At 45.7% G+C, this 14,620-nt stretch overlaps 1 protein-coding gene across 1 annotated transcript in view; it reads left to right on the top strand.

The window, feature by feature from the left end:
- DNAH12 (dynein axonemal heavy chain 12) overlaps positions 1-14,620 on the top strand; it is a 1,160,754-nt gene that overhangs the window by 852,049 nt on the left and 294,085 nt on the right. The window contains 1 exon segment of the mRNA XM_029600929.1: positions 6,701-6,781. Coding sequence (XP_029456789.1) covers positions 6,701-6,781 — 81 coding nt within the window.

The following is a 14,620-nucleotide window of genomic DNA, read 5'->3' as shown; positions in this document are numbered from 1 at the left end:
GTACTGAGGTTTGGAGCTATTGATAATCTCACTGATGCATGCTCTGCCAGTCTGATCAACCAAGGGAACCAAATTTGATGAGGCCAGTATAGGGCTATCAAGATAATTTCCCTCTTCTCCCTTCTTAACTGTAGATTTGTTTTTGCTACTAGCAGAATTGTTGGAAAGCTTTTTGTTCCATAGAATCAGAAAGGTATCCTTTGGTGCCTGAACTTTGCCCCAGTTATGTTGGCACCATATTGGAAAATGGCACCAACTGGGCATGGGGCTAGGTGGTGCACCAGGCCCTTCTGCTTGCTATATTTCTGAAATTTGAGGTAATGGGGTATGGGAGGGAGGGGTGTCATGGGGGTTGCACCACTAGACCCCCAAAAATTCTATTGTTCATTTGGGGTGGTGAGTAGAAGGGGTGCCATTAAATTTCTAACAATGCTTTTGGGAATGTGGGGGTTGGGGGTTCTTGAAAAGTGAGTTGGGGAGAATCCTCCCTCAGTGATATCAAACCTACTGAAGGCTAAAAGAAATTTCTTTAGCATATATTCATGTGTGGTGTGTTTTCAAAGCAGATTGTATTGTTTCCTAGGGATGTGCATTCGTTTAGAATGAATGTGACATCCGCAATGAATAGGTCCCTTTTTGTTTCATTCGTGGGTCCATGAAATGAATGGGGACCCCCCCACGAATGAAACATATCCTATTAGTTTCATTCATTTGGTTCACAGTGCTTTTTTATCATTCTTTTGCAATAGGAGAAGGTCATGTGGGAGTATCCATAGCAACCAGCCCTTTCCTGTGAGTCATAAGTGACCTCACAGCCCTGTCATAGAGTGGGTCGGACAGATTGGCAAGGAGACCAGAATGCCAACATATCAGAGCAAAGCATTTTTCTAATTCAGCCAATCGCTGCTCTGTGGACCTAGTGATGCTGATCCTGGTGTTTTTTCTACCTTGAGCAAGTGTTCCACAGTGCACTTTCTTCTTAGGTTCTATCTGAGAAGGTTGTTTTCTGGATTTAGCACTCTCAGAGTGTCTCAAATCTGACCTATTCAATTGCTGAAAAAGCTTTTTGTCCTTTTTTGCTGCTGTGCCAGGCAACCAGGCTTTTTTTAATGCAGTGCTGCACTGTCTCTGTGTCTCACCCACTGAGAGAAAAGGAGTGACAAGCTGCCAGCAGTGGCATTTTGCTGCTGATCTTACTCTCCCCCCCCCCCCCCCCCCACCCGGGGGTAGGTTGCAGGCAGGGTTTGGGTGGTGTGGGTGGGAGATAGTGGGAGAGTTGCAGTGGTGCCGTAGTACAGAGTTCTTTTTTTCTCTGGCTGTCTGGGCATTATACAACTAAAAGCATCACAGTGAATGCACAGAGATGAGTACTGTAGGAATTTGGCTTGCAGACTCACAGCAGGAGTAGTCAGGCTTGAGGCTTCCAGAGTTTTATCTGGAGTTTTAGTTTTTGTGCACATAGAGCAGTCTCAGTTGTAGTGTACAGCAAGACACTGCACTGTGTGTCTGTGTGTAGTTTTCCACACTTACACATATATTGGTACAGTAGTGTTCACTGGCGGAGGTGGCACTTCAAGAAGGAGTCCCCCATTAAAGTTAAAAAGGGACTTGTTCCAATCCAAAATCTCTGGAGAGGCAGGCAGTTCCAGCCAGAAAAAACTTAAATTTAAAGATGATGCACTGCCACCACCTGTTTCTGACCCTGTTGTTTTGGAGGTGAGGGAAGGGGAGGCTGAGCCATCCAAGGCAGTTGGGGCAGTGGAGAAAGCAAAAGAGCGAGACCCAAAAGCAGCAGTGCGATAGCGTACTTCTCTAGTTAGTGCTGACGATGTAGCGCAGCCAGTTTGCTTCTGATTCCAATGAAGAATCATCTTGTTTGGGATTTCCTTCATCAGAAATGGAAGAAATAATAGCTGAAGAAGGTTTTGGAGGATTAGTCAGTTCTGTCTTAGCCTCCACTTCAGTGCTGGAGGAGAGAGAGGAAACTGGTGATGATGGTGAGGAAGAGCAGTCAGCGTAGACAGAGAGTGTGACTGATGCCCCTGGCATTGCTTCTCAGGGTCCACCCACTACTTCAACTCCAGTACCAGCATCCACCCCGAAGGCTATAGAGAAGGGATCACGAAAGAAATCTGTGATCTGGAGCCACTTTAAAGTGAGGGAGGACCTGCATTTTGCTCAGTGTAATTACTGTGCCAGGGATAATAGCAGAGGCAAGCAAGCGGGCCATCTAACCAATTCTGGAATGATGCATCATTTGCAGAAACAACATCCAACAGTACTGACAACTGGGGGTGGTGGCAGTACCTGTCAGGGGACCCCTTTTTCCAGGCAGCATAAAGTTGTTGAAAAGGAGCAGGGTCATCCCACGCCCTCAGCCCCTTCCAGCAGTCAGGTGGCAGGCCAGCAGCCCCCTGCCATGCGTCAGAAGCGACAACATACCATGGAGGAAATATGGTGGTGTTCGGTAGTGCTATCCCGGGGAAAGAGGCAGCAGCCTCAAAAGTTCTAACCAGGAGCATCGGGGAAATGATTGCCCTTGATGACCAGCCCCTGCAGATAGTGGAGAATATGGGTTTCAGACGTTTGCTGCAGGTCTTAGCTCCAAATTACAAAGTCCCCCCCCCCCCCCAGAACCACATTTAGCAGAAAGTTCATCCCCAGCCTGTACAACCAGTGTTGCAGTCGCATCCAGGTGCTGCTAGCTAAGGCAGAGGGGAGTAGTGTGCATTTCACCTGCGATATCTGGACCACCATGAACGCTTCACACTCTTACCTCTTCCTGACAGTACCTTGGTGGGACCTGGCTGAGTCAGGGGCAGGCAGCAGCTCTATCAGTGACCAAGTATCAGGGTGCAGGTGGGCTTTACTGCACACCTACCTGATGGACGAGGCCCATACCTTGGCCACTATTCTATCATGCATCAGAGAGATGCTGGAGGGCTGGCAGCTACACCAGAGAGCCAGGAATCCTCAAGCAGGGTTCTTTGTCACAGACAATGGTGCAAACATGGTAAAGGCAATATCCGAAAGGGGCTTTCAGAACATCCGATGTTTTGCACACACTCTGCACTCTGCACCAACACAATGAATACCTGCAGGAGTTAATACAAAAGTGCAGGAACATAGCAGGGTACTTCCACAGAAGTGTGAAGGCGGGGCAGCTTCTCCGTGAAAAGCAGGCTGATTTGGGGATGCCTCACAAGCGTCTCATTCAAGACATTGGCACCCGGTAGAATTCTACCTATATGATGCTGCAGAGGTTAGTGGAGCAGCAGACACCCCTTCATGATCTTTTTCTGGAAATGGAGATAGGTGTGCATAGTCCCCTAGGGCATCATGATTGGGTAGTCATAAGTCAGCTGGTAAAAACCCTGAAGCCCTTCAAGGATGCCACGGAGGAGCTGAGTTCCAGAAGTGCCACCTTGGGTGACATCATCACTATGGTTAATATTCTGGAGGAAAAATTGGAGGGCTTTCAACAGGAAGAGGGAATGACAGCAGAGGTGCTGCATTGTCTGGACTTTTTGCAGAAGCAGGTGCAAGAGAGATTAAGACCTTTAACAAAACACCACACATACATGCTCGCCACAGTCTGTGATCCCCGTGTGAAAGGGAAACTTGCCCTACAGTCCAATTGTCTCACATTTGTGAAGAATATGCTGTTAGAAAAGGTCTGTGAACAGGAGCACCATAGGCAGAGACAGATGAGGCATGAACCAGAGGAGGAAACAGCAGGCACTTCAGAGAGTAGTGCAAGCCCAAGCAGGAGCAGCACTCTGCCACAGAGCCCACTGAGGACATGGAGAAAGATGCGCTGGCATATTGAGCATACAAGTCCACTGTCTGGCCACACCTAGCCAAAATGGCTCAGCAAAATCTGTCCTGTCCACCAACCAGTGTGCCCAATGAACGTGTCTTTTCAATGACAGGGGATGTCATGAGCACTCATCGCTCAAGGCTGGCACCACAGTTGATGGAAAAGCTAGTGTTTTTGAAAATAAACATGCCTTTGCTTGGGTTTCCAGATTTTCCCTGTAAATGGCAAGTTGAATAAAAGCACTTTAAAGCCTTGCAGCTGCTCTACCTGCCTCATATGCTCCAGATATATCAGCACATGGACCTGACTTCATTTACTCTGCCTCCCTGTCTTGCCCCTATCAACACCACAGGGGCCTGTTTACCTCCACTGTGCCAGCCTGTCTTGCCCCTATCAATATCACAGGGACCTGTCTACCTCCACTGTGGCAGTCTGTCTTGCCCCTATCAATACCACAGGGACCTGTCTACCTCCACTGTGCCAGTCTGTCTTGCCCCTATCTACACCACAGGGACCTGACTACCTCCACTGTGCCTGCCTGTCATGCCCCTATCAACACCACAGGGACCTGACTACCTCCACTGTGCTTACCTGTCTTGCCCCTATCAACACCACAGGGACCTGACTACCTCCACTGTGCTTGCCTGTCTTGCCCCTATCAACTTTCTGCCATTCTGCCTTGCTGCCATACACCAGACGACTCTACTCCTTGTGGTGTTCTTGCCACTATCATGGTTCCTCAGTGTGTTGATGCTAGTCTTTATGCTGCTTTGTCCCTTTATTGGCATCTTGGAGTTTTTTCTGACACCCTTTCTGCTTGCTATGTTCCCCCTTCATTGTGCTGTAGGATGTTGATGCCACTTGTCATGCCACTTTGCCTCTCTCTTGCTGACTTCGAGGGTTCATGCAACTATTATCGGTGCCCTCTTTTGAAGCTGTGGGGTGTTTTTGACACTCTCGCTGCTGCTTTGTACCTCTGTCAAAGCACTCTTGGCACTCCTGGTACCCCTTTGCCCTTTTACGGTGCCTTAGGCTATTTATGCCACTTTGGTGCCACTTTGCCACAGTCTAAGTATCTTGGAGCTCTTTTCCCCTTCTGATGATTGTTCCCCAGAAGTTTCATCTGAAATGATAAGAAAACCCCAATTCTGCAGCCAAAAATAGGCTGCAATACTTCCCCCATTGATTTTAATGGCAAGCGAAAAACAAATCAAACTAATAAATGAATAATTATTTTTTGCTTTGAAACTAATGAAACAAATTGGGGTCCCAACAAAATGAATAAATGAACTGAAATGAATTTTTTTTCTTCTGCACATCCCTAAATCTTGCCTAGAAATACAGATATTTCTACTATTTTAGTTATTCTTCAAAAGGGTTTAAAAAGAGATTAGCACATAATTCATTAGAGGTGCAAGTAGCTGCATTTTCATATTACAAATAAAGAGTCACAGGGATCTCTGTAGCTTCTCATCCAGATGTCACTTGATGTTTGAAAGGAAAAAAGAGGTTATGTCCTCCATATAAAATGGTTAAACCATAATGGAACCAAAGGGGGTAATTTTTAAAATGATTTGCACACTTAAAACTGGGTTTTACCTGTGTAAATTCACTTTACCCATGTAAGTGGGCTTTTGAAAATTGCTATAATAAATGCCATTTAATTGTCAATAGGTTTTACCCATGTTAAGTGTAGATTTTTTTAAAAATTCGTGGGTATTCATGAACACGGCTATTTTATAACATGCGCGCGGTGGCGCGTACTTGGCCTTCCCACCTTTTCCCCTCTCCTCCCAAACCCCTAAACCCTCCCTAACTTTTCAAAAGTTTTTTTTTTTTTAACTTACATGCTCTAAGGAGCAGGCGTAAATTCCACGTGCTGGCCAGCTGCCAGCACACACATCCCTGGGACAGCGTCTAATGGCTCTGTCCAGGCCTGCCTCCTGCTCCACCCTTCCCCACCCAGACCCTGCCCCCCGGGCCCACCTCTTTATTTTCAAACCCGGCACTTATGTGCATATCGAGGGCTATATGCGTAGCCGGGCCCTTTAAAAAATGTGTGAGGTGCATGCAGAACCCAGCCACGTGCATACCCCTTGAATAAGTAGCAATATTTGCTCTTATTCAGTTAAGTTATAAGTAATGATATTTGCTCTTATCTGGTTAAATTAACTGGATAAATAGTGATATTTGCTTTTATTCGGTCGGGCTAACCGGATAAATTAGACCTGCCATAGAGCAAATATAACTTATCCAGCAACTTTTATGCAGATATTAAATATCGAGCCCCTGGATTTTCTGGGTCAAATTCAGAGAATTTCCAGGTATGAGTGTGGCTGATTTATCCTGGTATCCACGGAGTATACCTGTTATAGGTAAGCAATTTAGCCATGTAGTTGAAAACCAATTTGAATATATAAATCTTTTAAATATCGACCTTCCTATGTGATACTGAGAGCTCTTACTCTCTCCCTGTCCAGTAAAATGCACAAAATAGGTTTAGAAAAGCATATTTTTTCTGTAGCTATATGTGCTTTTTACTTTAATTTTATGATGTATAATTGTGAACATTTTTGTAATTCTGATAGTTTTAAAATCAAGGGGATATTTTAGATACATAATCAGAAGAATTTTTGTAGCATGTTAAATATTGTGGTGACCATGTTAATCCACTGAAGTCTGTAAAATAAGAGTCAACAAACCAGCTGAAAAGTTAATCACAGATGTAGTTAGTCCAATAAAACAGTATTATCTACAGTTTGTTAACTGATTTTGATTCTAGAGAATGTTACTATGTGATGTACAGGTTTCATGTAGGATCTATACTTGATTTATACAAACTTTTATTCCAGTGTAATAATAAAGGAAATGTTGATTTAGGTTGGTGAGATGAAGAAAGAACTAGTGAGCCTACAACCTAAACTGGAGGAGGCTAAAGTGGACAATGCAAATATGATGAAGGTAGGTGACTGAGCAGTAAGATAACCGGATACATTTATCCAGTTTTCTTGAGCAAGATATTCAGCCAAAACTAACCAGATATTTATTTTGCTGAATAGCTGGCTAAAGCTAACCATGAAAATTTTGTGTGGTTAGATTTAGTGCAGTCATTTGTGTAGCTCGAGTTACACCCAGGCCGATACAGTAAGGACGCGTAAGAAAAAGTGCGGCAGTGCCGGGCGCCCGCTCTTTTGCCGCGCGCACATCTTGGTTCACAAGCTGCTCAATTCAGTATTCAAATTAGACGCAAATCCAAGCGGCGTCCAAAGCGCGTCAATGAAGCGGTAGGCGTTCGCAATCCATTTTACTGTATAGAGTGGTATGCAGCGCCTATACAGTATCCAGAGTGTGCTGGTACCTGTCATTTCAAATGTTATTTGAAATGTCATTTGAAATGTCATTCCACCAGGTAAGTGGATGGTTCTTTTCTTCAGACCCCGCTGCTTTGAGCGCCCGACCGGACATAAAAGCCATGACCTTGGACGTCCGGCCGGGCCCTCTAGGCAGCGGTGCCTCCGATCATGGACGCTCAGATACAGGAGGGAAGGTCCATGAACGGAAGCCGCGACCTTGGACGTCCAAAGTCCCCGCTGCCTTGAACGCCAGGCCGGAAAGGTCCATGAACGGAAGCCGCGACCTTGGACGTCCAGCCGGGCGCTCAAGGCAGCGGGGCCTCCGATCATGGACGCCCGGATACAGGCGGGATACAGGCCGGATACAGGCGGGAAGGTCCAGGTCGCGGCTTCCGTTCATGAACGTTCCTGTCTCTTTCCGGACGTCCATGACTGAAATGTCCCGCTGCCTATACGGGGCCTCTGCTTCTGCCTGTCTGGTCCATATAGGCATCCATATAGGCGTCCGTAGAGATGTCCGTAAAGGCATCCATAGAGACCGCCGTATAGGCGTCCCTATAGGCGTCCAAAGAGATGTCCGTAGAGGCGTCCATGTCTCCGCTGGACCCCGGAGCCTCAGGACGCCTAGCGGACGCCCATCTCTCCGGCGTCCGTAGAAGCGTCCATGTCCGGAGCCTCAGAGACTCCCAGAGATGGATGGTACAGTTGAACCGAAACAGAACACATACCTTCTCCGGTCTTGCTGCTGGGTTCTCTGTTCTTGCTGCTGGGTTCTCCAGTCAGATGGGTTCTCCTTGCTGCTGGGCTCCCCTGTTCGCCTCTCCAATCTGCCGAGCATTTCGAGCATTTCTCAATCGAGAATTTCTCATTCTGCTTCTCAACCGAATGAAAAATATCGCCAGAGCCAGTATATACATGTTGTCCATGGCGCTATCCGGTACGAAGCTGACTGAACACCACACTAACGCCAGGTACAGGGTAGGCGGTAAATATTCAGGTTAAAGACGCGGTAAATATGCTGGTTAAAAGGGCGATAATTTGGGCGCACGTTACTGTATCGGAGGGAATAGCTAATCCGATCATTAACACATCATATACATGCAGCGGGCGGAAACGGATAAGCGTCCTTTTCGGCAAGCGGTAAGGACGCGTAAAAGCCGATACTGAATCGTGGGTACGCCTTATGCATCCAAAACATGCGTCCAAAGCGGGTTAAAAACTGGGTAACCACGGCCGCACTTTACTGTATCGGCCCGACAGTGGGGTAGATTTTCAAAGGGTAAGAACATAAGAACATAAGAAAATGCCATACTGGGTCAGACCAAGGGTCCATCAAGCCCAACATCCTGTTTCCAACAGTGGCCAATCCAGGCCATAAGAACCTGGCAAGTACCCCAAAACTAAGTCTATTCCATGTTACCATTGCTAATGGCAGTGGCTATTCTCTAAGTGAACTTAATAGCAGGTAATGGTCTTCTCCTCCAAGAACTTATCCAATCCTTTTTTAAACACCGCTATACTAACTGCACTAACTACATCCTCTGGCAACAAATTCCAGAGTTTAATTGTGTGTTGAGTAAAAAAGAACTTTCTCCGATTAGTTTTAAATGTGCCCCATGCTAACTTCATGGAGTGCCCCCTAGTCTTTCTACTATCTGAAAGAGTAAATAACCAATTCACATCTACCCGTTCTAGACCTCTCATAATTTTAAACACCTCTATCATATCCCCCCTCAGCCGTCCAAGCTGAAAAGTCCTAACCTCTTTAGTCTTTCCTCATAGGGGAGCTGTTCCATTCCCCTTATCATTTTGGTAGCCCTTCTCTGTACCTTCTCCATCACAATTATATCTTTTTTGAGATCCGGTGACCAGAATTGTACACAGTATTCAAGGTGTGGTCTCACCATGGAGCGATACAGAGGCATTATGACATTTTCCGTTTATTCACCATTCCCTTTCTAATAATTCCCAACATTCTGTTTGCTTTTTTGACTGCCGCAGCACACTGAACCGACGATTTCAATGTGTTATCCACTATGACGCCTAGATCTCTTTCTTGGGTTGTAGCACCTAATATGGAACCCAACATTGTGTAATTATAGCATGGGTTATTTTTCCCTATATGCATCACCTTGCACTTATCCACATTAAATTTCATCTGCCATTTGGATGCCCAATTTTCCAGTCTCACAAGGTCTTCCTGCAATTTATCACAATCTGCTTGTGATTTAACTACTCTGAACAATTTTGTGTCATCTGCAAATTTGATTATCTCACTCGTCGTATTTCTTTCCAGATCATTTATAAATATATTGAAAAGTAAGGGTCCCAATACAGATCCCTGAGGCACTCCACTGTCCACTCCCTTCCACTGAGAAAATTGTCCATTTAATCCTACTCTCTGTTTCCTGTCTTTTAGCCAGTTTGCAATCCACGAAAGGACATCGCCACCTATCCCATACTTTTTACGTATTTCTTTCCAGATCATTTATAAATATATTGAAAAGTAAGGGTCCCAATACAGATCCCTGAGGCACTCCACTGTCCACTCCCTTCCACTGAGAAAATTGTCCATTTAATCCTACTCTCTGTTTCCTGTCTTTTAGCCAGTTTGCAATCCACGAAAGGACATCGCCACCTATCCCATGACTTTTTACTTTTCCTAGAAGTCTCTCATGAGGAACTTTGTCAAACGCCTTCTGAAAATCCAAGTATACTACATCTACCGGTTCACCTTTATCCACGTGTTTATTAACTCCTTCAAAAAAGTAAAGCAGATTTGTGAGGCAAGACGTGCCCTGGGTAAAGCCATGCTGACTTTGTTCCATTAAACCATGTCTTTCTATATGTTCTGTGATTTAGATATTTAGAACACTTTACACTTTTTTTCCTGGCACTGAAGTCAGGCTAACCAGTCTTTAGTTTCCCGGATCGCCCCTGGAGCCCTTTTTAAATATTTGGGTTACATTTGCTATCCTCCAGTCTTCAGGTAGAATGGATGATTTTAATGATAGGCTACAAATTTTTACTAATAGGTCTGAAATTTCATTTTTTAGTTCCTTCAGAACTCTGGGGTATATACCATCCAGTCCAGGTGATTTACTACTCTTCAGTTTGTCAATCAGGCCTACCACATCTTCTAGGTTCACCGTGATTTGATTCAGTTCATCTCAATCATTACCCATGAAAACCTTCTCCATTATGGGCCCCTCCCCAACATCCTCTTCAGTAAACACCGAAGCAAAGAAATCATTTAATCTTTCCGCGATGGCCTCATCTTCTCTAAGTGCCCCTTTAACCCCTCGATCATCTAACGGTCCAACTGACTCCCTCACAGGCTTTCTGCTTCGGATATATTTTAAAAAGTTTTTACTGTGAGTTTTTGCCTCTACAGCCAACTTCTTTTCAAATTCTCTCTTAGCCTGTCTTATCAATGTCTTACATTTAACTTGCCAACGTTTATTCTTTATCCTATTTTCTTCTGTTGGATCCTTCTTCCAATTTTTGAATGAAGATCTTTTGGCTAAAATAGCTTCTTTCACCTCCCCTTTTAACCATGCCGGTAATCGTTTTGCCTTCTTTCCACCTTTCTTACGGGCGGATTTTAAATGCCCTGCTCGCGTAAATCCGCCCGGATTTACGCGAGCAGGGCCCTCGCGCGCCGGTGCACCTATTTTGCATAGGCCACCGGCTATGCGCGTATCTTATAAAATCCAGCGTACTTTTGTTTGCGCCTGCTGCGCGAACAAAAGTACGCGATCGCGCTCTCTTTTAAAATCTACCCCTTAATGTGTGGAATACATCTAGACTGTGCTTCTAGAATGGTATTTTTTTAACAATGACCATGCCTCTTGGACATTTTTTACTTTTGTAGCTGCTCCTTTCAGTTTTTTTCTAACAATTTTTCACATTTTATCAAAGTTTCCCTTTTGAAAGTTTAGCACGAGAGCCTTGGATTTGCACACTGTTCCTCTTCCAGTCATTAAATCAAATTTGATCATATTATGATCACTATTGCCAAGCGGCCCTACCACCATTACCTCTCTCACCAAGACCTGTGCTCCACTGAGAATTAGATCTAAAATTTCTCCCTCTCTCGTTGGTTCGTGAACCAATTGCTCCATAAATCTATCATTTATTCCATCCAGGAACGTTATCTCTCTAGCGTGTCCCGATGATACATTTACCCAGTCAATATTGGGGTAATTGAAGTCTCCCATTATTACTGCACTACCAATTTGGTTAGCTTCCCTAATTTCTCTTAGCATTTCACTGTCCATCTCACCATCTTGACCAGGTGGACGTTAGTATACCCCTATCACTATAGTCTTCCCCGACACACAAGGGATTTCTACCCATAAAGATTCAATTTTGTATTTAGTCTCATGCAGGATGTTTATCCTGTTGGACTCTATGCCATCCCAGACATAAAGCGCCACACCTCCTCCCGGGTGCTCCTCTCTGTCATTGCGATATAATTTGTACCCCGGTATAGCACTGTCCCATTGGTTATCCTCTTTCCACCATGTCTCTGAGATGCCAATTAAGTCTATGTCATCATTCACTGCTATACATTCGAAATCTCCCATCTTCTTAGACTTCTGGCATTAGCATACAAACATTTCAAAGTTTGTTTTTTGTTTGTATTTTCATTCTGCTTTTTAATTGATAGGGATAAGTTAGAATTTTTTAGCTCAGGTGAGTTTTTAGTTACAGGCACTTGGACTATTTTTCTAATTATTGGAATCTCACTGTCGGGATGCCCTAATTCTAATGCATCATTAGTATCCTTTGAAGATACCTTTCTCCGAACCATGCGCTGCTGAGCGACTGTCGGCTTTCCCCTTTGTTCTAGTTTAAAAGCTGCTCTATCTACTTTTTAAAGGTTAGCGCCAGCAGTCTGGTTCCACCCTGGTTAAGGTGGAGCCCATCCCTTCGGAAGAGACTCCCCCTTCCCCAAAAGGTTCCCCAGTTTCTAACAAAACTGAATCCCTCTTCCTTGCACCATCGTCTCATCCACACATTGAGACTCCGGAGCTCTGCCTGCCTCTAGTGACCTGCACATGGAACAGGGAGCACCCTGAAAAGGGTCTCTGAATATATGGGTTATGGGCGTAACCCCGAAAACCTGCCCCTGCGTACGCCGAGCCTATTTTGCATAGGCTCGGCGGCGAGTGCAAACCCCGGGACGTGCGAATGTCCCAGGGCTTTGAAAAAGGGGCGGGGGGTCGTGGGCATGGTGCTGATCTGAGGGCGGTCCGGGTGCAGGACTGAGGCCTCTGGCACAGCGGCTGTGCCAGGGGATGGCGCGTTGGCTGCCAGCCGGCGCACGCAAGATACACCTGACAGAGGCAGGCGTAAAAAATAAAACAAAGTGGGGGGGATTTAGGTAGGGCTGGGCGGTGGGTTAGATAGGGGAAGGGAGGGGAAGGTGGGGGGGAGCGGAAGAAAAGTTCCCTCCAAGGCCGCTCCAATTTCGGAGCGGCCTTGGAGGGAACGGGGAAAGCCATTGGGGCTCCCCTAGGGCTTGGCGTGCATAAGTGTGCACCCCGTTGCATGTGCCGGGTAGTGCGCACAAATGTACCCCGTACACGCTCGTTTAAAAATCTGCCCCAGTAAGTTTAGCTGGTTAGTGCTGAATATCAAGATAACCAGCTAAGGTCCCTTTACTAAAGATTTTCTCCCATTGTGTGTTTATGGAAAAAATGCTTAGTAAATATTTTTATTTTATTTATTTAAAAGTGTTTATATACGGCCTTTACAATTACTTGGTCAAAATGGTTTATAAGTGTAAAACATAAATATGAAATCAATAAAAATAAATAAAGAATAAAAAAATAAAAATTAGAGCCCTAAATTTGAAAACTCTGTTCCAGGCTTGCCCCAACCAGGGCCCTTTCATGTTTGGTTAAATCTGTGCATGCAGCGATGTTTGTGTGCACAAATTTAGCCAGTCAGTAGGGGGAAATTTTTAACCAGTTAGATTTATATGGTTAAAAACTCATGTTTACAGCATACATTTTTTCGATACCAACCCTTATATAATGCAAGTTAAAAAATGAAGTGTTATGTCATCATAAATGGGCTGATTTTAAATGGCCAGCGCGCACAAAAAACAGGGGTTCCGTGCGCGGCTGGGCCTTGCGCGCACCGCGCATATTTTAGAAGGGGCCCGGCCGTGCGCGTAACTCCTGTTATGCGCAGAAGTGCCGGGCCGAAGAAAAGGGGTGGGGAGGGGAGGAGCTGGAGGCAGCTGGTACAGCAGCCATTTGCCACTGTACTGGGGAAGGGAGTGAGGGCGTGTGCAAGTTGCTACTGCTCCATTGGAAGAGTAAGCAACAAAATAAGACAAAAAAAAGGTAAGGGAAATGGTTTAGGGGGTGTGGAGGAGAGGAGAGGGTAAGGGTAAGGGAGGTTAGGGTAATGTAGGGGGTAAGAAAGTTCCCTCCCAGTCCGCTCCTTAAAATGGAGTGGATGGGAGGAAACTGGGGAAGGCCGGGATGTGTCACCGTGCAGGAATGACAAAAGTTTCCCCCCCCCCCCTTGTGTGCGCCGCACGCACATGCACGCGCGGATTATAAAATCCAGCGCGTATGTGCACGCGGCCCCCGAATTTTATAACATGCGTGTGACAGGCATGCACATGTTATAAAATTGGTGTGTCCATGTGTGCATTCTGGGAAGCTTTTAAAATCTACCCCAAAATGTATGCTTAGCATGAATTATTTACAACCCTTGCATGTTATGGGGCCAATTTTCAATAAGCCATTAAGAAGTCATTTAGCTAGCTATGTTTTATCCTGCTAAGTTTAAGTGCAGGTTGCAGCAACAAATTATCTTAAATCTGGCTGGCTAAAACATGACCACTGTTGTGCCAGGAGGTGGACCCTTGGCCTAGTGCAGGATTGGTAGGCTCCCTGGTTGGACAGAGAGCGCCTGCCACCAGGAGGCAGAGCACAAGATGAGATAGAGGCTATCTGGAGCTTCGTCACTAGCAATCCGAGGTTCCCTCGGGTTGAGCACTTGGTTACCTGGGCCACCTGGTCTTAGGTGGGTCTCGCAGGGTCTCCTTGAGAGAAAATTCAGAGGTGTGCCCACCAGGATCAAGGGTAAGCAGTCTATGTTCAGACTAGGAGTCCAGGGTGCCAGAGAAGACCAGAAAAGGGTCTCTGAATATATGGGAAGGATCAAGGCCAGAGTCAACGTGGTCAGCCAAAGCAGGGGTCAAATACCAGTAGTCAGTCCGTGGATAGTCAGCCAAAGCAGGGGTCAATACCAGTGGTCAGTCCGAGAGTAGTCAGCCAAAGCAGGCTTCAGGTTCCAGGCAGCAGTCAGACGTGGTCAGGGATCAGGCAGAAGTTGGTTCCAGGCAGCAGGCAGACGTGGTCAGTAATCAGGCAGAGGTCAAATCCAGGCGGCAATCAACGTAGTCAGGAACAGGCAGAAG

This window comes from Rhinatrema bivittatum, chromosome 4 (assembly GCF_901001135.1).
Source record: "Rhinatrema bivittatum chromosome 4, aRhiBiv1.1, whole genome shotgun sequence".
NCBI lineage: Eukaryota > Metazoa > Chordata > Amphibia > Gymnophiona > Rhinatrematidae > Rhinatrema > Rhinatrema bivittatum.
This window is presented reverse-complemented; position numbering and strand designations above follow the sequence as displayed.